General features: G+C 47.3%; 2 protein-coding genes across 3 annotated transcripts in view; one reads left to right on the top strand and one right to left on the bottom strand.

Moving 5' to 3' along the window:
• The window catches only part of notum1b (notum, palmitoleoyl-protein carboxylesterase b), a 17,216-nt gene extending 5,911 nt beyond the window's left edge, over positions 1 to 11,305 (bottom strand). The window contains exons 1-4 of one of the 2 annotated variants that reach the window (XM_035403699.1): positions 11,152 to 11,305; positions 10,486 to 10,897; positions 1,705 to 1,757; positions 1,098 to 1,193 (exon numbers count right to left, since the gene is read on the bottom strand). In XM_035403699.1, coding sequence (XP_035259590.1) covers positions 1,098 to 1,193; positions 1,705 to 1,757; positions 10,486 to 10,838 — 502 coding nt within the window. In that variant the 5' untranslated portion in view covers positions 10,839 to 10,897; positions 11,152 to 11,305. Of the gene's footprint in view, positions 1 to 1,097; positions 1,194 to 1,704; positions 1,758 to 10,485 lie in introns of both variants that reach the window. The other variant, XM_035403697.1, reaches the window with a different exon arrangement.
• Positions 11,306 to 19,724: 8,419 nt separating this feature from the next.
• The window catches only part of aspscr1 (ASPSCR1 tether for SLC2A4, UBX domain containing), a 28,304-nt gene continuing 21,051 nt past the window's right edge, over positions 19,725 to 26,977 (top strand). The window contains exons 1-4 of the mRNA XM_035407151.1: positions 19,725 to 19,828; positions 20,078 to 20,133; positions 20,984 to 21,098; positions 24,317 to 24,417. Of these exons, the coding sequence (XP_035263042.1) occupies positions 19,739 to 19,828; positions 20,078 to 20,133; positions 20,984 to 21,098; positions 24,317 to 24,417 (362 nt within the window). The 5' untranslated portion in view covers positions 19,725 to 19,738. The remainder of the gene's footprint in view (positions 19,829 to 20,077; positions 20,134 to 20,983; positions 21,099 to 24,316; positions 24,418 to 26,977) is intronic.

The raw sequence follows: 26,977 nt of genomic DNA, 5'->3' as shown, positions 1-26,977 counted from the left end.
TTAGCGGCTGAAAAACATCAGGTTCTGAATGGGGCGGCTGTTCCAGCTCTGCAATCCCAAACCACCCCCCCCCCCCCCCAACGGTGCAGTCAGCACACCCCTCACACCCACAGCGGAGGTGATTTGGTGTAAAATATGAAATCCTACCCGAAATACTGAGTACAAAATCACAGACTTTCACCAAACGAATGCTTCACTAAATAAACTTCTCCCTCGGATTTGGTCTGCTGTGGGCTTTACTGAAGAAACAAACCGTGTGTTTTCCCTCCTTTCACGAAAAACACACACTCCTCATTAAGCCAGAGCCGCTTGTTCACAGGCCCAGTGAAAATCCCTCCACAGCAGGAGCAGAGCACTACAGCCAGGCCCAACCCACACCTTTCAGTCAGTGATGTCAGTGCCACAGTCTCAGTCTCAGTGATGTCAGTGCTGCGGTCTCAGTCTCAGTCTCAGTGATGTCAGTGCTGCAGTCTCAGTCTCAGTGATGTCAGTGCTGCAGTCTCAGTCCCAGTGATGTCAGTTCCACAGTCTCAGTCTTAGTCTCAGTGATGTCAGTTCCACAGTCTCAGTCTCAGTGATGTCAGTGCTGCAGTCTCAGTCTCAGTGATGTCAGTGCTGCAGTCTCAGTGTCAGTGATGTCAGTTCCACAGTCTCAGTGATGTCAGTGCTGCAGTCTCAGTGATGTCAGTTCCACAGTCTCAGTGATGTTGGTGCTGCAGTCTCAGTCTCAGTGATGTCAGTGCTGCAGTCTCAGTGATGTCAGTGCTGCAGTCTCAGTCTCAGTGATGTCAGTGCTGCAGTCTCAGTCGCACTGATGTCAGTTCCACAGTCTCAGTGATGTCAGTTCCACAGTCTCAGTGATGTGGGTACTGCAGTCTCAGTCTCAGTGATGTCAGTTCTGCAGTCTCAGTCGCAGTGATGTCAGTTCCACAGTCTCAGTGATGTGGGTGCTGCAGTCTCAGTCTCAGTGATGTCAGTGCTGCAGTCTCAGTCGCACTGATGTCAGTTCCACAGTCTCAGTGATGTCAGTGCTGCAGTCTCAGTCAGAGTGATGTCAGTTCCACAGTCTCAGTGATGTCAGTGCCGCAGTCTCTCACCTGTCTTGGTCTGTGGCCACTTGGACGAGCTCATTAGCCTCCTCATGGTCTCGTAGCGGCCGTCACAGTTCTCCTTGCTGAAGCAGTACCAGCCCCCTGAGGAGCCACAGCACAAAAACAAGAAAAACAAGAAGCAAACTACAGGTGAGAAAAGACAGAAAGCTCAGACTTACATACTAAATACACACAAGGGCCCAACACAGTACACCAATGAGACTTCAGGCCAGATCCACTTAGAACAGGAAGCTTTGTGCTTGGACAGGAGACTCAGGACAAGCTCTCTTAATGTTTAATCATTGCATCGAATCGCAAAAGAATTACTTTTGCGTGTCATTAAGATTCTATGTAAAAAATGTAAGCTTAGTAGGTCACTGTGGAATAAAACAATCCGTTAAATTCCCAAATGCAAACTCGCAGGGTACTCCATATATCTAGAGAACAGTGATCTCTCAGGGTTCTACAGAGAACAGTGATCTATCAGGGTTCCACAGGGAACAGTGAATTCTCAGGGTTCTACAGAGTACAGTATATCTCTCAGGGTTCTACACAGAACAGTGAATTCTCAGGGTTCTACAGACTACAGTATATCTCTCAGGGTTCTACTCACCTTCCAGGAATACCAGCCATCTCCGGCTTCCCTTGGACTCCTTTATGTAGTACCTACAAGGATAAAGAACATTGTTCAGGTTCCTGTCCACAGACAATAACAAGATTTATCACGCCGTGATCCTAAATGAAGCATGACGGTCAGGAACCCCAGCAGCAGGGCAATGGGTTTGTGCTTTGTATAATGGGCATGGGATCGCCCGGTCTTGCCAAAGCACATAGCCTATCATTAAAATTAACACCAATAACCAATGAGTCTGACCAATTAAAATTTTTTAAATGTTTCTTTCTGCAATAAAATTGTTTTTAAAACAAAATATTATTTGAAGCCTGTTCCGCAAATGTTCAAAGTGACTTTAAAAAATAGCCTTTCCACGAAATCTGGAAAACTGGACGAGTGTGGGAAGGACACGGATTATGAACACCCGCTCTGCCCCCCCAAGGCCCCCCTGCCCCGCCCCGCCCCTCCGCAAGCAAGCACCTGCCAGCCCGCGGTTGGCGCAGCTGCACAGCTGTTGGCACAAGCTGGCACTACAGCAGTCGGCTAGCGGCAGCGCCGTTCACCGGATTTTTTAAATTCCTGCAGCGGCTGAGTCTCCTCTCGCTCGCGGAACGCTGCTGTGACGGCTGTGCCGACGGCGGCCCGCTGGTGTGCCGCTGTGTGCTCGCTGGCATGGAAACGGGCGGTGTTCTTCTCCTGAAGGGTTAGCTGTTCAAGCCTCGGACACAGGGTGGGGGGGTTGAGGTTAACTGTGCCATCTCGCAGCTGTGCTAAACTGGCTAGGTAACTGTGCCATCTCACAGCTGTGCTGAACTGACTGGTTAACTGTGCCATCTCGCAGCTGTGCTAAACTGGCTAGATAACTGTGCCATCTCACAGCTGTGCTGAACTGGCTGGTTAACTGTGCCATCTCACAGCTGTGCTGAACTGGCTGGTTAACTGTGCCATCTCACAGCTGTGCTGAACTGGCTGGTTAACTGTGCCATCTCACAGCTGTGCTGAACTGGCTGGTTAACTGTGCCATCTCACAGCTGTGCTGAACTGGCTGGTTAACTGTGCCATCTCACAGCTGCGCTGAACTGGCTGGTTAACTGTGCCATCTCACAGCTGTGCTAAACTGGCTGGTTAACTGTGCCATCTCACAGCTGCGCTAAACTGGCAGGTTAACTGTGCCATCTCACAGCTGCGCTAAACTGGCAGGTTAACTGTGCCATCTCACAGCTGTGCTGAACTGGCTGGTTAACTGTGCCATCTCACAGCTGTGCTAAACTGGCTGGTTAACTGTGCCATCTCACAGCTGTGCTAAACTGGCTGGTTAACTGTGCCATCTCACAGCTGTGCTAAACTGGCAGGTTAACTGTGCCATCTCACAGCTGTGCTAAACTGGCTGGTTAACTGTGCCATCTCACAGCTGTGCTAAACTGGCTGGTTAACTGTGCCATCTCACAGCTGTGCTAAACTGGCTGTTTCTGCAGGGGGCTTCTGTGCTGCTACACTTCCTTTCAGCCTAATCACTGCCTCCTCCTTCCCGAGATAGCATCGGCATTGCAGGGGGACGTAACCATGGTGACGCACGTGTTCCGCCGTTGCCGTAGCGCCTCCGCTGTTCTAGCACACGGGATGGAATGTTTTTGCAGAATTCCACGGCAGAGTCAAGAGTTCATGGGGCTGTCTGTGATCTCATCTACGCAAGAGTCCACAGGAAACCATCCCATGATGAATTAAGACGCACAAATGCATACACACACACACACACACATATGTGTTTGGACTTGGTGTTCAAACATAGCAATGGTCTGTCATCAAGTGCTGGTTCCAAAAGATCCTGACCTTGGTTCATCTTAGGATTTCTTTTGTAAATATTAAAACCTACAGAAATGTCGTTTTGTCGTGTCTGTGAGCAGAAGGTTTTTTGCCATAGCCAGCAAACATACATCACTAGCAACTCGCTCTGTGACAAGACAAAAATGCTAGAGGACCAACAGGTGACACTAATGGCAGTGCTTGATTGTGTGTGTGTGTGTGTGTGTGTGTGTGTGCATGGGCATGTGTGTGTGTGCAGGAGTTTGTGTGTGGGTGTGGGTGTGTGTGCGTGTGCAGGCGTGTGTGTGCGTGTACGTGGGCATGTGTGTGTGTCTGTATGTGTATGTGTGCGTGTGTGCATGGGCATGTGTGTGTGTGTGTGTGTGTGTGCATGGACATGTGTGTGTGTGCAGGCATGTGTGTGTGGGTGTGTGTGCGTGTGCAGGCGTGTGTGTGCGTGTACGTGGGCATGTGTGTGTGTGTCTGTATGTGTATGTGTGCGTGTGTGCATGGGCATGTGTGTCTGTGTGTGCAGGCGTGTGTGTGTGTGGGTGTGTGTGCGTGTGCAGGCGTGTGTGTGCGTGTACGTGGGCATGTGTGTGTGTGTGTCTGTATGTGTATGTGTGCATGGGCATGTGTGTGTGTGTGTGTGTGTGTATATGTGTGCGTGTGTGTGTGTGTGTGTGTGTGCATGGGCATGTGTGTGTGTGTGTGTGCAGGCGTGTGTGTGTGTGGGTGTGTGTGCGTGTGCAGGCGTGTGTGTGCGTGTACGTGGGCATGTGTGTGTGTGTGTGTGTGTGTGTGTACTTGTGCATGTGCGCTTGTATAACTGCGGATTTCTGTTTTTCACGCCATCCGAGTATTTCAAAACTTCATTTAAAAAGAAGAAAGTGGCCTCGCCAGGTTTCTTGGCAGGTGCTACCAGACATTCGCCCACACACACCAGTTTGACATACGGCACTGCGTTTCCCATAAGCCCCTCCATGGTACAGCACTTGGAAAGCACACCCATCTCTGACACAAGCTTTGGGCCAGAAGAGAGAAGCTCTGCGGGTGCAGTATGCACCTGGAACAGGGCAAGAGGCCCCAAGGCCAGGGCTCTGAAACATACATGTAACACGCATGCACATGCTTAACATATGACACACGTGTCCTGTACATGGAGACCGAGGGACATGCACATGCTTAACATATGACACACGTGTCCTGTACATGGAGACCGAGGGACATGCACATGCTTAACATATGACACACGTGTCCTGTACATGGAGACCGAGGGACATGCACATGCCTGACACTCGTTAGCTGGATCAGCACTGCCCACTTGGCACTCAGTTGCTGTACAGACACGCTCAGTCGCAGTACAGACACACAATCATTCTCAGTACAGACACACACTCAGTTGCTGTACAGACACACTCAGTGCAGACATACACTCAGTCACAGTACACACACACGCTCAGTTGCAGTACAGACACTCAGTACAGACACACGCTCAGTCGTAGTACAGACACGTACTCAGTCGCACTGAGTCGCAGTACAGACACGTAATCAGTTGCACTCATTCGCAGTACAGACGCGCGCTAATTAGCAGAACAGACACAGGACACAGAATTTCAGGCACACTTTCACTCTTCCCTACCACCACCGCGTATTCAGGCTCAGAAAGCTTTATACGATCTGGACGGACTCATCCCGTTGGCAAAACATCGGTAACAGATGCGCGTCCACACACTATAGCGATCAGAAAATCTGCATAGCATCTGTGTGGCACCAATCCATTAAAAACAAAAAATAAAACACAAATCCCAGAGTGACAGTGCAGGGATTTTTAAAAAATCATAAAAAAATGAAATAAAATGGCTGGTGCCGCACGCTCATTATCTCCATGGTAACACGGAGGGGTTGCGAGTTCCTGTCCGTTAGCGCCATGTCGCTCTGCACATCGAGTCGCTCCGCGTTGCAACTCCAAAAAACATGTGCCGCAGCCCGGCCCTTTGATCAGAGGGAGAACATTTGGCTTTCATTTCATGGCTAGAATGCCTCTCTTCTTTTTTTCTTTTTTTGTTTCCAATAGAGAGGATTGGGCCAGTTTTCAAAAGGAGTCCTGAAAAGAGATTTAATTACCGAATTAGTATTTTTTTTCCCGCTTTGCGAGAGGCACCAGGCTGTTAATGCGCTGGCCACGGGGGGCTATCTGCGCAGCAGAGCGAGCCAATCGCCCTTTTATCAGCCGAGGGGTCCTGAACGTCCCATTGTTAGCCGGGGTGAAATTAACCGAAAGTTACACAGCTGTTTACCCCCTAATGCAACAAGCCAACACTAATGCTAACGCTAATGCTACACGCCAACGCTAATGCTAACACTAATGTGACACGCCAACACTAATGCTGCACACCAATGCTAATGCTAACGTTAATGTGACACACCAACGCTAATGCTACACACCAATGCTAATGCCAACGCTAATGCAACATGCCAATGCTAACGCTAATGAATGCTAACGCTAATGCTAATGTGACATGCCAACGCTAATGCTACACACCAATGCTAATGCCAACGCTAATGCAACATGCCAACGCTAACGTGACATGCCAACGCTAATGCTACACGCCAATGCTAATGCCAACACTAATACTAAGGCTAATGTGACACGCCAACGCTAACGCTAGCTCCCAGACAGCTCTCGTCCTCTGCGATTGTGCCACCAGCGATCTGGTGGGTAGGAGGGTGGCGGTGCGGGCTCAGGAAACATGCGCGTGACACGCATGCACATGCTTAACATTTGACGCACATGTGTCCTGTACATGGAGACTGAGCGACATGCACGTGACTGACACGCGTGTGCTGGATGGGGCACTGCCCACTTGGCACACGCGTGTTGGACCACGGGCCTGTTTCACCAAGCAGGATTACTGAGTTCGCTGGATAACTGCACTGAGTAAAAACCCGGAACCCTCCCAAATTTGGAACGTAGAAAAAGAGCTGTTCTGGGTTTTACTCAGCACGGTTATCCAGTGAACTCAGTAATCTTGCTTGGGGAAACAGGGCCCAGGAGGGAATTCAATGACTGCTGTATGTGTTCTGACACAGAGCCAGAGCAGGGAGTGAGAGTCAGCCCTGTGGGAATGGAACCAGGCAGTGGACCCCACCTTTACCTGCACTTCCCTGATTCAAAGGAGGTGTGTTTGCAACATGAGCTGGTGGGGTGGGGGTGGGGGGGGGGGTCAGCGCAGGTAAGCACCTCTCCATGCAAGATTGCAGCATAATGCATCTCTGCAGCCCAGCACTGCATGATGAGCTGCACTGCTGCATTATGAGCTGCACTGCTGCATTATGAGCTGCACTGCTGCATGGTGAGCTGCACTGCTGCATTATGAGCTATACTGCTGCATGAGGAGCTGCACTGCTGCATGATGCCGGTGGCTCTCCTTCGCTGCAGCACTCCTGTGCATCGTCGCATTGCACACAGCACACATGCAGTCTCTGAGCCACCATCCGCCATTTCTGTCACTCTGTTCATTTGAATCTTTGGCATTAGCTGCAGATAAACAAGTACATCTCCATACGGAACCCAGAACCCTCGACCCACAGGCCCTGCCTCCAGCGCTCCCTGCCTGGTTCCATCTGGGCGACTGCCATCCGTCCTGTTCCTAGAAATCAGCCACGATTACAACACACTGACCTCTGCTCTACAAGCTGTATGTGTGTGTGCGTGTGTGAATGCGTGTGTGTGAGAGAGAAAGAGTGTGTGTGTGTGCGTGTGTGTGCATGTGTGTGAGAGAGAAAGTGTGTGTGTGTGTGCGTGTGTGTGCATGTGTGAGAGCGTGTGCATTTGTGTGTGAGAGGGAGAGTGTGTGTGTGTGCGCTTCTTTTCCTCTTTCCTTCCTCACAAGCTTCAATTCTGTAATTACTACCACTGTGAAAATAAGCCTGTTTCTGCACACAGACATACCAGACAGGGGAAGAGTCTTTCTGCTCTGGAGAGGGGGGCACGGAGCGCGCATGCGTCGGGTGAGTGAGGAGGGTAGTTTTTGAATGGCAGCCAGACGCGCCGCGCGAGTAATTCGGCATCACATAAACCGCTGCGTCTTTACGCCAGGAATCCTTTTGATCTGCCGAGGCCCCGCGTGAGTAATTCACCGCGCTCTGCGTGCTGCCCGGGCGACACGCCTCGACACAGAGACAGTACAGAGAGAGCAACGGGGCCGACAGGCTGGCGACTGCGAGGTCCTCACTGTTGCAACGCCAAAGCCCCGCTGTGACAAAAAACTACAAACGCTTATATACACTATGCTGTATATTAAACAGTGTTTTTGCGGAATGGGGTCACGCGCAGGATGCCACTCCAAAAAGAAAAGACAGACCGAGAGAGACTATTAAAAAAAAAAAAAATTAAAAAAACACTCTGTCGGAACCGACCTCTGGAGGGCCCCAACTCCCGCTCGTGACTTGAGCGCGTGAACTTTGATTACCCCGCGCAGCAGCCAGACTGCCGTCTGTGCACGTCGGAGTTTTTGCTCGAAATCCACCTCTCTCCCCCCGACGATTCATCTCGGAGGCGCTGGACATCCGCGGGGTGCTACTTAAAAAATCTGCCTGGAATGCGTTTCTCCCCCGGCGCCCCGCACTCATGCCGACACCGGCGCACACATACGGCGCCGAGTCGCGTGACTGGCCTCGGAGTGGTTCTGCCCCGCGCCTCCTCTAGGCATGCCGGATGATTTGACTACAGACACATTTCTGTGACAACTTAAACGTTTTCTACACCACGAAAAACGACTCCTTTACGCAAATCAGTTTTGCCAGAGAAAACGGTCCAACTCCTTTACGCAAATCAATTTTGCCAGAGAAAACGGTCATAAAATCTCTGCTAGTTACCAGCCCTGGGACTTGTTCAGGTGTGACAGGTGATTTGACAATACATCAGTCAGATGATTTTTGACACCGACCGCAGTGAAGTCATAAAGCAAGATTTAGATATATGTCTGCGGACATTTCCATTAGAGTAACCCTCACAGTCTAACGAATTCACCCTTTTCCCCATTGTTAAAGTTACTGTCCTTATTAAACGCCATGTTTTTTGTTTTGTTTTGTTTTTTGGTTCTTCGGATACGTTGATCCCTCTTGAGAAGACAAATGTTTTCTTAAAGCAGTGATTTCCGACCTCGGTCCTGGAGACCCCTTGTGTGTGCTGGCTTTCGTTCTAGCCACAATTGCAATTCCAGAATTTTAACAGGCTGCAATTTTTTCTTCATTAGGTGCTTTTCATGTTTAGAGGGATTATATACCTTCTTAAGCCACACTGTGTCAGAAATAGCTATTTATGCCAAGAATAAAAGTCCCATATTCAAATTTTGCTTCTTGTGCTATATTGCAATTCCCTAAAAAGAGGTTACCGTTTTTAACAGATCATATTAAAAACTGAGGTGAATCAATACGCTGACAATTAGGTTGTTGAGCTGATGTGTTTACGTTATTTCGTCATTATTCCCTTATTAACACGATGAAGGTTTGGCTTGTTATCATTAACTTTGTCTTTTAATTCTTAATTATCTACCAAATGGTTAGCTTTAGTGGCTATGTGTCCGCACTTTTAATTTGTTCAGTTAAATATATATATATATTTTAACCTCATTTATGCAATTATTTTTCAACATAGCACAATAAGCGCAACGTGAACATGTGACTTCGTTGTGGTATGCATAGCTATTTGTGACATAATGTGACTTAAGAGGGTAAACAATCCCTCCAATCACGAAAGACGCTTAATTAAGAAAAATTTTATTAAACAGCTTTGTTAAAATTCTGGTGTTGCAATTGTGGTTGGAACGAGAACCCGCGTGCACAGGGTTCCCCAAGACCGTGGTTGGGAACCGCCGTTAAGTGTCACCCCGAACCCCGATATGCTGCTTTCCAAAAAGTTCCGAGTCTATAAAACGTGATTTATATTTGAGCTCACGGGTATTTGCAATCCTGTGTTCCCGCATAAGAGGCGCGGACAGTTTACAGCCCTCCGCGGTCGCATATTTAGGCCACAAAAGAAAACGGAATCATACAATGAACAAGCAATAGCCCGTTGCCAGTGTCGTTCCCTTTGATGGGTTGCGCAATCCAGCCGCCGACAAAGGAAGCAGAAAAAAAAACAGAAGAAAAAATTCACTGAATAAAATTTCGCTCGCCTGTCATTTTTTTTAGAAGCGTGTCTGGAAACAATTCTGGTGTGAAATATATATTTATCTATGAAGTCGAATATTTCGTTGACATCAATTGTGCCATCAAAATTTCAATTTCCCGCTAGGATTGATTGTTCTTTCCGAGGAGAGGGAACTGCTAATTGACTACTGGTTCCCCCTCTAAACCGTGAATTACATGCGCGCTCACGAAGACACCTGTTGCAGCTAGTCCCGTCAATTCTGCTTGACCGAAATTTGTCGTGTTTCGGTTTTTCTTCAAAAGCGACACTATATTACAATTTTGTTATGTTTCTAAAATGAAATGAAAAAGTATCGGAGAAGGAACTGCAATGAATAACACAAACAAGTGTGGTTCTATTCTGTTCTGTTTGAAACCGCCGGAGCAACTAAAGCAGTGTGTTTTAAATAATTGTTTCGCCATACTACGTTGCATGTGGTGCATTCGTTTTCAACCCAGTGGCGCACACATGAAAAGCATTCTTCGCTGTGGTCACACCGCAAATTCCACTGCGGGACATTCGTTGATGAAAGGAATGTAGCGCCGGGGTTCAGGGCAAATGTTTGACAGGGATCAGAGGACACTCAGCATTAAATTCCGGTGCCCGGCCGCAGCTGCACAGCCGCTGCATGTATTCGCGTCACAGGGGGAAAAAACACACCCGGGTAACTGGACGTCGCGCGATTCTGTCTGTCGTGATCTTTGGTATACCAACTAAGTCGACAAATCCACATTCTAAAAAAAGGCGCTTTACTCTAATGATTTGTCAGACAAGGCACTCACCCCGCCGGGGTTCCATCGTTGCACGTGACCGACGTATTCTCCAAAAAGCGCAGCTTCATGTCGTAGTCGAGTTTCTGCGCAGAGCACGGGTAGAGGGACTGCGCGAGGTTCTTCACTTGGGTCATGAAATTGTCCATGTTCCCTTCGACCGCGGTGAAGTCCAAGGGAAAGCTCTCGGTCGCCTCGCCCCGCTCCCTGTACTGCGGGGACGGCTGTGCCCGTCGTGGCTGCGCGCGGCTGCCTCGCATCTTCCTCGCCCCCAGAGCTCCTGACTGCAGCAGCACGAGCAGCAGAACCGAGTGGAACAGCTTCGGACTCCGAATTGTTCTCTGGTACCACTTGCAGGAGTTCATTTTCCGTCTCACCTTGACTTGCTCGGTTCAGGGGGCTATCTGGAGATGTCTTCTTCCTGCTGTTTTCGGATAGATGTTTGGAGCAAAAGCAAAATGATATAATGGAAACAATAATTAATAGAACTGTTAAAAAAGGAAACTTGAGATTCTGAAGCAAACTTCTCTTGGCACTTATTTTTCAGTGGTGAGAATCAGGGGTTCAAGGTTTTTTACCCGCTGCAAAATGTTCCCTTAGCATATAAAAAGATATGCTTTTGATTTTGTGGCATATTTGCTGATGCAGCGTCCCCCCAAAAAATGAATAAAATAGTACCTTGTATTATATATTAAGAAAGTACATTCGTAGTTTTTAATATTTTAACGGTTATTTTTACTCAACACGTTTCTAAATGCCTGTGCCCTTTCTTGCTTTAGTCCCAAACTTTTATGAATAGTGATTGGAAATCCTCATTAATGTAACGGTCCTGGGTCTCGCCTGCTGTGAATTAATAATTCTACCCACCACAGACATTGGATTTTTATTCAAACTTTTCCCCCTTCTCGGTCCCCTGAGCCAATCACGACAGAGGGCTGGACTCGGGGCGTGGTCTCGTGCGGCATACTTTCTCCGCTTTTAATTTATTGAGAAAGATGCCCACGCGCTGGCTCCTCTGATGTGCGATGTTTCCACCCCCCCCCCCCCCCCCCCCTCCCCCGGATGTACTGTTTTTCCGTGCCTTGGAATGCTGCGTTCCATTCCAAACCAATTTATTGAGTGAGAATTACTCTCATGTAACTCGTTAGCCTCAATGGCTGGAAAGTAAAACAAACAAACGGTGCCACAGTCTATAGCAGCACTTTCTCCAGATTCAAAAAATTACAATGGAACTATAATTTGGTTTGTGGCAGAACGGCAGCAAACGCGAGGGCTATAAATGTGTAAAATATTGTTCGTTTCCACTAATCCCCGCATAAAAATAGAACAGAGCATCAGAAAGTATTTATTTGTAATGAATCAAATATCTTCTCTTTTCCTTGGATACTTCCGATTTGCAATGCAATAGCCCCCCCCCCCCTCCACCGCGCCCGACCACCCCCCATGGCCTTGGACAAACACGGCGCTTAAAGCGCTTAGGACTCCGTTTGAAGTTTTATTTCCTCGCCGATAGCCAAGGAGGATAAGGAAGACACAGTTTGTTTATTCAGACAGAGGCAATTTCCCTAAAACAAGACCGCTCACCTTCACGTAACCTTTTAAGAAATGAGGATCGGATGGGGCGCGCGCCCATAGGCGTTTCTGTGATAACTGCGGCGGAAGGGAAACACTTCCGTTTTTAACTGACGGGCGCACGCCTTGGGCAATTTGCAAGGATTGATACGCAAATAACGTTTAAGGGCAAAGCTATTTATCGGCGATTTATTTGGGTTTAGTGTCCATATAGGAGGATGCTCCTCTCGATTCTCATGTTTCTCAGTCCGTTCGTTTTTATAGGCCTGAGCTCCCCTTGTCTTTCCTACTCAACGGCGTAATCGCGATAGACAATAAAACAACTTAAATAATGTCATAATTTGGGAAATATCAATAATAATAATACATTTAATGTGAACTGTATGGGCCTCGAGGTTTTTATTTTACAATACAAAATTTGAAAGTGGATTAGAAACAGTGGCCTATATGTATGTATTCATAGTACGCTAATTGTTGAGTTAATGTGCGCAGCGGATACTGTGAGTAGCATACACAAGGTCAGTCTTTTAAAAGAAAAATCGGTATCAGGTTACATGCCTGGCGGTCTCACACTGATGCCGTTTAAATGTTGGATGTGATGCTACGCTCAGATGGGCTGTTGGTATCCCACGTGCCGCCGCGTGCTTATTTATTGTTCGTCCTTATGTTTAATGTTGTACGTCGCTCTGGATAAGAGCGTCTGCCAAATGCCTGTAATGTAATGTAATGTGTGTTGTAGTGAGTGAGTCTGAGCCAGAAACAAATATACAATTTCAACCGAAGTGGAGAGTAAAGTTAAACTTAATTGTGTAGCAGTGCCCCGTTATTTATAGATTTTTCCCACGTTTGTGATGTGTCTTTAGCTTTAAGAAATTAACTAAAGTCAGTCAAGAGATTTGTCCGATTCTTAAATTTAACCTCATGGTTATTTGCGGAAAACAAATCCAGTTCCCTTAGGATGACCCGATATCCAGAATGGCGCAGAGCAGTTTGGTTTTTCAGATTGGGAAAGAGCACACTGACACTTTTTTATTTTATTTACAGGGGGCCCCTAACGATCAAAGCAACCGCCACTTTCATTCCCCCTCCCTCTTCGCCCCGCCCCCAGTCCCATACGGCGTCTTTCTATAGACACATCGCGCGCCCTTCACCGAAAAAATGAGCATCTCCTTGAAGAGAATTCAACCAGACCATCCACGCAATCTACAGACCATCTTTATTAAACGCAATCATTTAATGTTTAAGGTGCGAACGTGCGAAGAAATCTGTAAGATCCATTTAAATAGAGAAAATCATGGGGAAGCACTGTCCAGAGTTCAACTGAATAAATCGAAATGACTTTTTTCAGTGCAGTTTGCATTATTATAGCAGCTCACCCCATACCAGTTTATTAATGTGTTCTTCGGGTAACATATATCGCCAATATATCTACGTTCTCTGCGTCTACCGCGAGGGCACATTAAATCTGCGCAAACGCACAGAGAGCCGCGAGCGAGCAAAACCTGGAAGACTGACAGGTCAAATGAACCCGACTGATTCGCGGTTGTCTGTACGCCGACCGAGGTCTGTAATTTTAAGATTACAGGATGTCAAGTAAACGCTCAGTCACTTTTAGCACTTTAAAGATAACAGCACCAATAACAGGAAATACCAAGGTCAATCCAAAGAGTTATTTTTGGTATTAGCGTTTACAGTGAAACGCCAAATCCATTGCTTATATCTTCAGCGCGTGCCTCTCAGCGGGCTAAACGACAGCATTTAGATGGAGATAACACGCAAATACGATTCCAGTAGGCCTATATTTTACATATTTGATTGCAAATATGACCTTTACTGCCTTGGATGTCTGACGTATGTACATCATTACAATAATAGGTATCTCGATCATTTCCAGATAATAGGATTGATGAAAAAGTGTATTTGCATTTCGTTAAAATTAAACATAAGAAACATTATTATAGACTATAGTCCACAATTGTTTATTTGACTATATACTTAGTCAAATAAACAATGTCAAACAGAAAGACGGTCAAACCTGAGAACAAATGACCGACCCTCGTTAAACACAGTTGTGTATAAATGGAGACGTAGTCGAAATAGGCATAAACTTCATAAAGAAAAAAGATTAAGAAAAACAAGGGTCTTGTACCATTCATTCATTGTTAATAATCCAGAGCACCTAAAACATTCTCTGGTCCCATATATAGTTAAAATCCTTGATCAGACCGAACCGATACTAATTAAAAATACAGTCATGTTTCAGATAGATTGTGCAAATTGCCACGAGTTAAAAACTGAAAAAATAGCGCATGTTGTAGATGCATTTGTAAGACAACTCTTCAATGGAAAATGAAAAAAAAAAACATTAAAAAAAACAGAACCCCGTCGAAGAATCTCGAAGTGATTGACACTCATGGTCCTTTGATGCTTAATTTCCAGCATAATTGCAATGATAATTGACTCATTCCTGCTACGCGTTGAGGGGGGTCGATTATGTCTTCATTAGCCATTGCGTACAATAAATGCATAAATACATTAGTGCTTTATGGACTTTGCTGGATCCCCTCGTAAGAGTTTATCAGTCCCCAGGCGGCGAGATGAGAGACGAGTGTAGGGCTGGTGTTAATGGAACGCTTAACCTTGCAGAAACCTGTTGTTTCTAACAATAGACCCGCAAGCACACGCGGCTATTTGGTTACCGGGAAACCCACGCGCACTGATGGGCGGCCATACAGCACGAGCGCTCTTTTGTTAGTATGTAAAACAGGACTACAATAGACCTGTCTCCCGGGACAGCGATCCACTCAGACAAATACACAGGCTCGGTCGCGATGCTAAACGGACCGCAGGCGCAAACCTCTCCATCAATTGTGGCGGTAGATTATTCCGACCCGTCTTCTATAGGCGGTGATTTCAAACACATCAGCGAGGTGTGAGTAAACCTACCGAAAGACAAGAGAAAAGGCTCATGTATGCTGAGCAATAACCACGGCAAATAGTTTACCCAAGGGAGAAGAAAACATACCATTGGCATGTCAAAAAAGCCAATTTACACACGATTAAAAAATGAGTAGAATAAATTTAAATGGCATACTTTTTATTTATTATGTACCTTTTATTTTTGTATTAACCCTGTGAACAACTTTAAGATTAGCTAGCTAATCAGATCTGAATAAGAATAATTAAATATATTAATAATAAATAATCTAGATATTTTGATTACACCCCTTTACAGGAAGTAAATTCCAACCATTGTCGACAAGCCAAAAGCTTAGCCTAAAAGTCATCAGTTGACCAAATATATTTTCATACACACAGTTCTTTATAAACACCACAGACAACTTATCCACACATAAGTCCAGGGACCAGAAAGTAAAAGTCCTGCCATGTGTCCACCCATGAACTCAGACAGCTTATTTCACTAATAGCCTTACCTCCTGGCTGATGAATTGTGCTATTTAACAAATCCGGGTGATTGGAACAAAAGGAGTTTTACTTTCAGAACCTGGAATTTCCACCTCTGTAGCCACAGTGGCAGATTTGTGTCAGTACCATGCACATGCGTACCTGTGGTTGACCTTTCAGTGACATTACCTTTCAGTGTTATCGGGGCAATATACATTTCCAAATGGAAGTATATTCAAGTGTGTCGATGCGTCCCTAACAGTGTGGGCTTAATCTTGATTAATATATCAAGATAAAGTCCAGCGTCAAAAGTATTTTGCCAGTTATACATAAGTATATAATAAAGCCTTGTTGATTGCTAAGCCTTGTATAGTACGTCTCACATTAGGTCTTACATTACATTATATTAAAATCATTTGGCACATGAGAGCGACATCCAGAGCGACATACATTAGTTAAGCCTAGCTACTAACGCCAAGACGGTGTTAGTAGTTAGGCCAACTATACAAGTCGTAACAATCAACAAGGCTCAATGAAATACAAATGTATCACTGGCAAAATACTCTTAATAGCATGGTCGAGGAGGCATGCATCCGCAAATGCAGAAACCTCTCAGAAGACTTCTGGTCCATGAGTCATCCTGTTGGGAAGTCTATAGACCTTTTTAGAAAGCACTCTGTAATGAAACCTGCTTGAAAAATGTGGAGAGAGAGCTTGGCAGGCCCCGTACTCCGAACGCCCAGGGTCTGCTGCGGCCTGACGTGATGCGCAGTCAAACACGCTGAGCTGCTGCAGTGTGATGCGCAGTCGAACATACTGAGCTGCTGCAGTGATGCGCAGTCAAACATGCTGAGCTGCTGCAGTGATGCGCAGTCAAACATGCTGAGCTGCTGCAGTGTGATGCGCAGTTGAACACACTGAGCTGCAGCAGTGATGCGCAGTCGAATACGCTGCGCTGTGGGGTGTGATGCGCATTTGTACACGCTGAGCTGATGGCATTCATCGAGGGAACTTCAAACAGACACCCATTAAGATTTGGACATGTGGGAGAGGTCCCCGAGCGGTGGCTGTCTGTCCATGATTGTGCCCCGTCTCTTTGGCTTACACCCCGTTTTATCACAGTTCTTCCGCCCACCCCCCCACCCCCCACCCCAAAATGCAGCCCTAAATCACTCGCAGACGGATGCTCGTAGCTGATTCGTTCCAGGGAGGGCAATGGGAGAGGCACAGCCCCCACGCGCTGTCACTCAATTCAAGCATCTCCACAAACTTAGGCCGAGTCCAACACAGCTTACTAACCCCCCCCCCCCACACCTCCAACCACTCGCCATAAGCATTAGAGCACCAACATTAAAAAATGTCTCAGCCTTCATAAGGCTGTAGCAACACTCTGGCCGTGTCTGAAGCAGCGCACTTGCCTACTAATGAGTATATGGCCGTTAAGTACACTGGAAGAGAAAGTTGTTGAGTAGGTGAAATTTTCTCGAAATGTAGTCTACTTGTAAATCCCATGACATGCTTATTTCTGGGATTTTGCAGAGTGCATTTGAGCACACACTTTTCAGGAAGTAAACCACACTTTTTAGGAGGTCACACAGAACAGTGTGGGAGGGCCCATGAAACACAGAGGAAGAGGCGGGGCATTTTTACTGCAAGGGTGGGACAACTTCCGCATTATGGCTGGAAAATAGTATGGAGGACATGTTTTTGCATACTGCCCATCACATACTAAAAAATCTGCACTGAGCAGTAGGCATTCTGCCGAGTTATCCACAGTGAAAGCAGAAGCAGCAGAAAAACAGCAGAAATGAATGGCATGTCACGTTTACAAAATAAAAAAAACAATTATTTTTTCTTGTATTATGTGAAAATAATTGTATTAAAAAGTGCACTGTGACATCAGAGCGGGCTCAATGTTAAATGCGCTCCCACCGCATTCCACGCTGCGGCATGTCCAATCAGGAAAACGACAGCTTCATTTTTGTATTGCGTCTGTCACAGAAACACAGAAAGGCGCCAGAAGGTCTGTGCTCTGGAAGAAGAAAGCTCGGATGCCACTTAAAAGGAATTGAAATAAACTATACTGTGAAATACGGAGGGTTTTATAGATGCCGATTTTTTGCCTTTGTTCTCAGAGCGAGACCCCGACACCTGTTTCTGATGATGTGATTCCAAGCCTGTCCCTTTTATGAAACGGATCCATCCCGATCCTCTTTGATGTAACCTGATCTAACAGTAGTTTCAAATAACGAGACTGAAGATCGTGTGCACGCTTTCAGCAGCACAAACCAATCAAAAACAACAAGAGTGCAGGCGGTGTCAGTGGAGGTGCTGTGTTTGTGTGAGGGTTTTTATGCAGAGGTGGAGTGTGAGAGAGATAACTGTTCGATCTGAGATACATGTTCCTGAACTGTTCGATCTGAGCCACCATCTCAGGACTGTCACCTAGCTGCCACTAATCTGATTCACGTGAACACTGACTGACCGTGTTGTTAATTTAAACCTACACATTGAGCCGACCAGAGGAGGATGGGTTCCCCCCCCCCGAGTCTGTTTCCTTCTGATGTTTCTTCCTATTTGTTACCAGGGAGTTTTATCAGGGGCAACATAGCTCAGGAGGTAAGAGCAGTTCGATCCCCCGCCCTGGGCGTGCAAAGTGTCCCTGAGCCAGACGTCTAACCCCTAATTGCTCCCAATGAGCTGATTGAGAATCCGCCCCTTTCTCACCACCTACTCAACCCAGCTCCTGGTCCAAGCAATGGTACTATCCCACCTGGACTACTGCAACTCTCTTCTGGCTGGCCTACCGGCATCTGCCATCAGACCCCTGCAACTCATCCAGAATGCTGCAGCTCGTCTGGTCTTCAACCTCCCCAGACACTCCCACATCATTCCCCTGCTCACTACCCTCCACTGGCTGCCTGTGATGGCTCGCATCAAATTTAAAACATTGGTCCTAGCATACCAGGCAGTCAAGGGATCAGCCCCAGCATACCTCCACAAGATCTTCAAACCCTACATGCCAGCCAGACCCCTCCATTCTGCTACCTCAGGATGCCTGCAACCTCCCCCTCTTCGAACTTGCACTTCCCGATCACGTCTCCTGTCTGTTCTGGCTCCACAATGGTGGAATGACCTTCCCGTGGAGGTCAGAACAGCTGAGACCCTGACCACCTTCAAGTGACGACTGAAGACACACCTCTTCAGGCTGCACCTCTCCCCATCCCTCCCTACCTCCCTGTAGACTCTAATTGACTATGTTAGCTTAGGGTTGTAGCTAGGTAAGCTGTTTTATCTTAGTTGACTTAGTTATTGCACTCGTGCCTACTCAGTTATTGCTTGTATTATTTGCATAGACTGCTTTGTTGATGCTTTTGTTTGTGTTGATCAGATTAACCTACAGGGTCCAAGGTAAACTACGCGGTCGTTCTCTGCACTTGGTACTGTACTTCCCTCTAGGCTTTTCAACACACTTGTTCCTGGTCATGGTTATACACTTTGTTGTACGTCGCTCTGGATAAGAGTGTCTGCCAAATGCCTGTAATGTAATGTAATGATTGGTACCTTGCATGGCAGCCTTTCACCGTTGGTGTGTGAGTGTGTGTGTGAATGGGTGAATGAGAGGGATCAATTGTAAAGCGCTTTGGATAAAAGCGCTATATAAATGCAGTCCATTTACCATTTATCTTTCCACTGTTGTAGGCTTGCTCCTGTGGGTATTAAGGCCAGGGTTGTCTGTGAAGCGTATTGTGACAATCGTTTGTGAAATGCGGAATATAAATGCATTTTGATTTGATTTGAACTGTTACCTTCCCTGTGAATCAGTCAATCAATCAAAATATTTCTCATTAACAGTAGGAAGGAGAGTTAGTTTCGGCAGGAGGAACATGATCCCAGTCAGTAGCTGTCACTCAACAATACAGTAAACAAATAAATGTTAGTAACTACGTTAAAATGGAACAAAATATTACCGTCATATTTAATATTCTTTGGTAACAGGAACTAGGCTTTGGCCGTGTCGAGAGCATTTATTGTGGATAAAATTGGCTATTCTGTTCTCGTCTGATTTTCAAACTTTTCAACCCATTTAACAAACGCAGATATAGCAGTCGTATTTTACGGATCATTTGAAGCACCTACAGCAGGATGGAACCTATCTGAAAAAGCCTGTCAAATAAAAAGGGCATGTAACCTACTGATGTTAACGCGCATCAGTAGAAAGTTGTACGCTTTGGAACAGCGCTGTCATTAAAGTTGATTCAAACAAACAATGTGACGTCACATCACAATGGCAGCCAGCAGTACGGCCGTGACAGTGCTCGCTCCGAATGGACGGAGGCAAACTGTAAAAATCTCCCACAGCACGCCTTTATTACAGGTAAATAAGATAAAGGTTGAATGCAGGCTTTTAGAGTACATTATTTATCAACAAGGTGTCTTATGTCGTGACAGAACCGCGCGAGTTATTTCCCAATTTCGTCAGAACAATGACAGTTCGGTTTTGCTGGATCGGCCAGCTGTGTGCAGGAAAGTGAAATTGTGCTCTTGCTACCGTCAACATGTCAGCATTTATACTAAACAATCTGCTCGATCTCTAAAGCGATCATTTTTATGTACTTATTTTTAGGTTTTGGATGACGTTTGCAAGAAGCAAGGATTCTGTCCCGACGACTATGATCTCAAGTGGGTTAACAGTGTTTTCATTTTCTAGCTAAGCTAGCTGTGGTAACAAATACTCTGAACATCAGTTACATTTTCGTGACCTGTGATCTTTAGTCAACCAGTACGGGTGTAGTTAGTCAATGTTTAAATATGAGCTGTTTGGTCATTCTTAATCACGTTGGTCGACAACTAGGTACGTCAATTTGTTACTCGGTTACTTAGCTGATTTGTTGCTAGGATAGGTGTCGCTAGCTAATTCTGCTACAAAGCTTACCAGCTTTGTTATTTTGTTGTTCGTCTATTTTTTTTTTTGAAAGTAAGAACAAATATCACCCGTGTCGAGGACAGACAATTAAGTTCGCATATTGCATTGATACTGTAAAAGCAGAATGGGTGAATGCTCAAATTACTGGCTTAATTTGCGTATCCACAACCTACATATCCACCGTCCACACTACGACAGAGAACGTATTTTGGGATTGTTGTCATTTAATTCTTTATTAATTTCAGTTGTGACCCATCTGTTGCTACAGTAGTTTAAGTCTGCACGTAAAGGCATTATAGTTATAGTTGATTGACTACATGACAGACTCTTACATTTTTATTGGCTGACCGATGAAAAAACTGTGTTTGTGCAAAGCATGTGCTCGTGTACTCTGGGAATGCAGCATATTAAGGCATGTGGCCTTACCGTTATCCAAAAAAGCTTAGTATTCTTTTTCTTCGGTAAAATCAACTGTAAGTGAATGCGAAATAAACCGGGCATATATGATATATGTAAAAAAAATATATATAAAAAAATAAGTTAATCACATACGAGGAAAACGCACTGCCACAGGGCCCAGAGAAGACCGTGTCTGTTAATTCACAGGTTCCAGAGAACGGTTTTGGATCTTTCTCAGCAGTGGCGGTTCGCCAGCCTGCCCAACAATGCCAAGCTGGAGATGGTGCCAAGTACCAGGCAGAGATCTGGCGCGGAGAGCAGGGTGGGTATACGGACCATACAGCTGGTCAGTCTGCCGATTGATCTGTGCGACGAATCGACCAATCGTTCGGCAGCCAGAGAATCTTGGCTTTGCGCAATTATGTTATTTTCTTGGTCAGCATTTATTTTATTTGGTGATTTCAAAATGTAACGTTATGAATAAAGAGTTAGGCTAAATAACTACATCTTTTTGAGCTCAGCAGAAAGCGACAGGGGGTGGTTGAAGATTTGTTTTTGTTTTTTATTTTATGCGGATTATCTTTTGTGATTGTAGCGAGCTACTAACCGCACTTCAGGTTGAGTTTTGTGAGGTGAGGTGTGCAGGTGGAAATCAGTTGCTGGTACATTTCGCCATTGCTATCAGGAAGGGGTTTTTTTGGTCAGTGTGTGTTACTGCTTGCCAGGTCATTCAGTAGAGGGAGAGACCCTCAGTGTCTCCAGGTCTGGCTTTTACACTGTGCAGGAGGCTGGCCGTGCAGGTGGCCAGGTGAACTACCTAGATGGACTGAATGGCCTGTTCTCATCTTCCCTCTCTGGTCTAATTATATTATTTACTTACATACCTGGTTACGCAGTGACAAACTACAGGTGTCTGATGTACCTGAGCAGTCAGGAAGTGCCCTGCTGCCCCAAACCTCCCCTCTGTGGGCGATGTGCTGCCCAATGGGGCTGCCAGGCCCCCCCCAGGCCCCGCCCGCAAGCCACTGTAGGCCCCGCCCCACCGCAGCTCTGTGTGTGCAGTGCTTTCTGTAGACTACAGAAATAAGGCAGAATGTGGGCATGTTCTTCACCCTATTTATGCCAGCTGGGTTTATGCAGTAGTCAGTTGTGGGTGGCCATTTTGAATGGCGTAAATGCTGTCTGTAATGTATAGTTGTGTTGGAAGAGTTTCAATGCTTTTCATGTTGGGACTATATATAGTAGAAGCGTGATGTTGTGCTGAGTAATTTGGGCTTCTTCTGTGACTCCTGGACGCAGGACACTAGTGTTGTGATGTGGAGTTTGGTGCTTTACATGAAAGATTTGGTGCTTTATCTTGCGCGTACATGATAACCTGCACAAAATGAAGCTGGTTGAGGGGCAAACAAATTATTTGTTAAATTGGCTAATTGCGGTCGCTGGTCAGGGCAGTGCGCCTGCTGTTTCACGTGTGAGGTGCTGGAGGACGCCCACTGCTAAAGGACTTACCCCTTTAAGGTGTGAGGTCGCAAACATGTGATTGGAATGTTCTCAGCTGAACATTCCAATGCTGATGTCACAGTCGCTACTGATATCGGAAAAGCAGTGGAGTTCTAGAACACTGGCTTATAATTGTGAAATAGCATTCAGAGAGCCGTGCTCTACGGAGGGATAAACGGCCAGTGAGTGACGCTCACTCAGCGCTCACTCTGGCCGCTGACCTGCCCCGTGTAGGCTGCACACGCTGATGAGGAAGGTGATTAAAGAGGGTAAACGCAGGAGCTCATAACTGCGGGGGTTCCAGCAGCAGGGATCCAGACTGAGACACGGTGAAGCCCCGGGTTTGGGTTCACGGGCTTGTTCCTCAGGAGACGGTGGACGTGAGCCCCTCTGTCCCCCCCATTGAGCGTAAACGGGGGCTGAGGCTGGTGGGTGATTTTTGGGCACCCCAGACACTCAGAACCATAGCCCCCCCAACCCCCCCCCCCCCTTTTTTTGTGGAGCGATGAGGTGCTTTGCGATGACGGCATCCAAAAAACACCGCGTTCTCCTGCTTTACGGCTTCATCGCGGGCTGTAAAAAATGAGCACCTCTGCGTTTGAACCTCGCATCCAAAATACTTCCCCCGTCCCTTTGATGGTTGGCCCCCACCCTCACTCCCCTGTCTGTTTTCTCCCGTAGACACGTTTTCTCTCTTTAATGTTCTCTTCTGTTCTGGTGCGGTAATTAGGCCTGGTTGTTAAAGAACATGCACTGGGGTCCAGCGGCTTGCTTTCATGTTTCTGACCACACGCCGCGTGCTTTCTGTGTTGGTCAGAATGCATCAGTAAACAACCTTGGGTGCCCGGCTTGCTTCAGGAAGTGCTTTTTAGACGTTGACTTGAGCTGGAGGAGGGAGGGAGAATGGGCAGGAGGAGAGGAGGAGATGGAGGAGAGAGAAGGAGCAGGGGGAGAGAGGGAGACGGAGGAGAGAGAAGGAGCAGGGGGAGAGAGGGAGACGGAGGAGAGAGAGGGAGCAGGGGGAGAGAGAGAGACAGAGGAGAGAGAGGGAGTAGGGGGAGAGAGGGAGACTGAGGAGAGAGATGGAGCAGGAGTAGGGAGGGAGAAGGAGCAGGAGGAGGCATGTGGCAGGCAGGTTGCTCCTCTCTTGAGCGCGGGCTCATCTTGGCTGCAGATGACGTCCTCCTTGCCTAACAGACAGTAATCACTCCCAGGCCAGACGGAGGCCTTCCTGCTGGCTCTGCGGGCTCACAGAACTATGCTACAAAGTCTGTTTGCTTCTTTTCTTCTTACACAACCCTGACCAATTACTTTACAAAGCGCTCACTCTTACACTGTCACACGCTCACACGCTCACACGCTCACACACTCACATGCTCACATGCTCCCCTCTGTCACACGCTCACATGCTCACACACTCACATGCTCACTCTGTCACACGCTCACACACTCACATGCTCACTCTGTCACACTCACACTGTCACACATTTACACTCTCACAATCACTCTGTCACACGCTCACACTCACATGCTCACTCTGTCACACACTCACACGCTCACACTGTCACACTCTTACACTGTCACACACTCACTCTTGTCACACGCTCACACACTCACATGCTCACTCTATCACACACTCACTCTGTCACGCTCAGCGTTACCTCTGTCATTGATTCCAGAGACCGCAGACCAGCACAAGCTCTCCTCTGCTAATTCTTATCACAGCGCAGGTCAGAGGTCAGGCTCACACAGGCGTGAGTCAGAGGAAGACCCTCCATGTGTGGCTTAACAGACATTGCTTTGATGGCTGGTGGGGGGCACGGTTGCACGAGGAACAGCTGTTGTCCTTTCCAGCTGTGTGTGCAGAACTGTGTGTGTGTGTGTGTGTGTGTGTGTGTGTGTTTGTATAACTGTGTGTGTGTAACTGTATAAGTGTGTGTGTAACTGTGTGTGTGTGTGTAACTGTGTGTGTGTGTGTGTGTGTGTGTAACTGTGTGTGTGTGTGTGCTTGTGTGTGTGTAACTGTGTGTGTAACTGCAGGTGCGGATCGCTCTGCAGTTGGAGGACGGCTCACGGGTGCAGGACTCCTTCTCCAGCGCTCAGACTCTGTGGGAGCTCATCAACCACTTCCCCCAGACCAGGTCAGCCTGCGCCTCCACATTACACCTCCTCACTGCACCTCCACATTACACTTACACACTGCACCTCCACTTCCCCTAGACCAGGTCAGCCTGCACCTCCACATTACACCTCCTCACTGGACCTCCACATTACACTTACACACTGCACCTCCACATTACACTTACACACTGCACCTCCACTTCCCCCAGACCAGGTCAGCCTGCGCCTCCTCACTGCACCTCCACATTACACCTCCTCACTGGACCTCCACATTACACTTACACACTGCACCTCCACTTCCCCCAGACCAGGTCAGCCTGCGCCTCCTCACTGCACCTCCAAATCACACATCCTCACTGCACCTCCACATTACACTTACACACTGCACCTCCACTTCCCCCAGACCAGGTCACTGCCTCCTCACTGCACCTCCACACGCACCTCTAAATTACACCTACACACTGCACCTCCACTCTGTGCCTCCACATTACGCATACACACTATAGCTCCACACTGCACCTCCACACGCCTGCGCCCCCACACTGCGCCTCCACATTACACATACACTCTGCACCTCCACACGCCCTGCACCTCCACATTACACTTCCACACTGCACCTCCACATTACACCTCCACACTGCACCTCCACATGCACTGCACCTCTGCACACACTGTCTCCACACTGCACCTCCATGCCGCACCTCCATACCGCCTCTTCACAGTGCTGCTACACACTGCACCTGTACACTGCCCTTGGCTTTGCATATCGTGCTCATTTGCCTGAAGGACAGCACTGCTCTGTACAGATAAAAAGTGTTGAGGTAATGTTGAAATGCTATGTAAACAGTGCAGGGAGGGTTTGGGTAGAACATGTGGTGTCTGGTGTTGTGCTGCCAGGCAGTGCATCTGTTTTCACCTGAAACTGAAGGTACTGCAGCTCGCCAGGGACAGGAGTGTTTCACAGCCAGTAGTTGACAGGAAGGTGGACTGGGCACCGAAGCGTTAAACGCTGAGTGAGAAGCTCCGGTTCTGCTCGCTTCCCAAAAACGAGTTTTAACCTGCTTTGTGTCTGGATTAACTAATCCTATTGCTACATAGCAAAATTCAGGCACACGCACTCTCTCTATCACACACACACACACACACACTCACAGACACACACACAAACGTACACACACACCAACTCACACGCGCACACACAGACTCACACACACACGCGCGCACACACACAGACACACACACACACACACACATGCACAAACACACACACACACACACACACAGTCTCACACACAGACACACACGCACACACACTTACAGACTCACACACACAAAGACTCTCTCTCACACACACACACACACGCACAGACACACAAACATACACACAGACTCACACATGCACACAGACACACAAACACACACACACACACACATATTGGGAAGGTTCCAGGACACAAATTCCATCCTTTTATTTTTTTACTCACTGGGTATTGAAAGTGCTGGCCGGTGTTAACACAAACTCTGCTTTTAAGAGCCATGAAAGCTGCTGGGGCGATGGGGTGGGGCAATCAAAGCGTGCCCCCCCCCCCGCCCACACAGACGTGCTTGGCACCTGTTCTGATGTCATATTTTTATACTGCGTACCACGGACAGTGCCAACATGGCTTGGCTTTGATCAGAATGACATCACTGCACAGCTCCCCTCGTTCCGAGCCTGCAGGGCATTCACACAGGCCTGTGTGCAGCCCCACTATGGGCATGCTTATTATCAGCAAGCAGGTCCTGTGTGTGCATGTGTGTGTCAAACTCTGCGTGCAGCGTGCAGTGGGCTTTTGGGTTGCCAGTTGTGACTGATAGCACCATTATGGTGGATTTGTGTCTGCGGTGGGCAGGTAGCCCACATCTCAAACATGAACCTGTGTGTATTCATTTCATGTGTGAAGAGTAGTTGCGAGAGGAGTTGTGTCGCTCAGGATTAGAGTGTCTGCTAAATGCCTGTAATGCAGTGCACGTGTGCGAGTTTCTAACATGGGCTCCTCCTGGAGATTTGTGAAGTCCAGGCTGTGGTGTGATACGGGGGAAGAAAACCTGCTGTTGCACACCAGTCCGGCATGCTCCCCTGTGGTCTTAATACTCGCTGTTCAAGACACCGATGTTCTCACTTTATGCAACAGTTGACTCACCTTCTGGTCTGCAGGCTGTGGCTCCCCTTAACCTCGGTGTGCAATTTCACGCGGAATGTTAGCGTGAATCAGGATTCCGGAGTGATTATGTCACGGCTTTGCTCCGTGTGATCCAGGGTTCCAGAACGTTTGAGTCACGCCCTGGTTCTGTGTGATGCACGGTTCCAGAATGTTTGTGTCACATCCTGGTTCTGTGTCATCCTGGGTCCTGGAATGTTTGTGCCACACGCGCACGTGTGTGGTGCCACCGCCACGTTTTGCCCGAGTGCAGTCACAGCCTTCTGTTGTGGTTCGTGGTGGTTTGAAGATTCTCCTTCCTTAACAGTTCCGTGTCACGTTATTGTCGACACAGAACTGGTAAACAGCAATTACGTGTCTGCCTATCTATAGATGGGGC

The sequence above is a fragment of the Anguilla anguilla genome, chromosome 2 (assembly GCF_013347855.1).
Source record: "Anguilla anguilla isolate fAngAng1 chromosome 2, fAngAng1.pri, whole genome shotgun sequence".
Taxonomy (NCBI): Eukaryota; Metazoa; Chordata; class Actinopteri; order Anguilliformes; family Anguillidae; genus Anguilla; species Anguilla anguilla.
The sequence above is the reverse complement of the archived record's forward strand: the minus strand, read 5'-3'. Positions and strand labels throughout refer to the sequence as shown.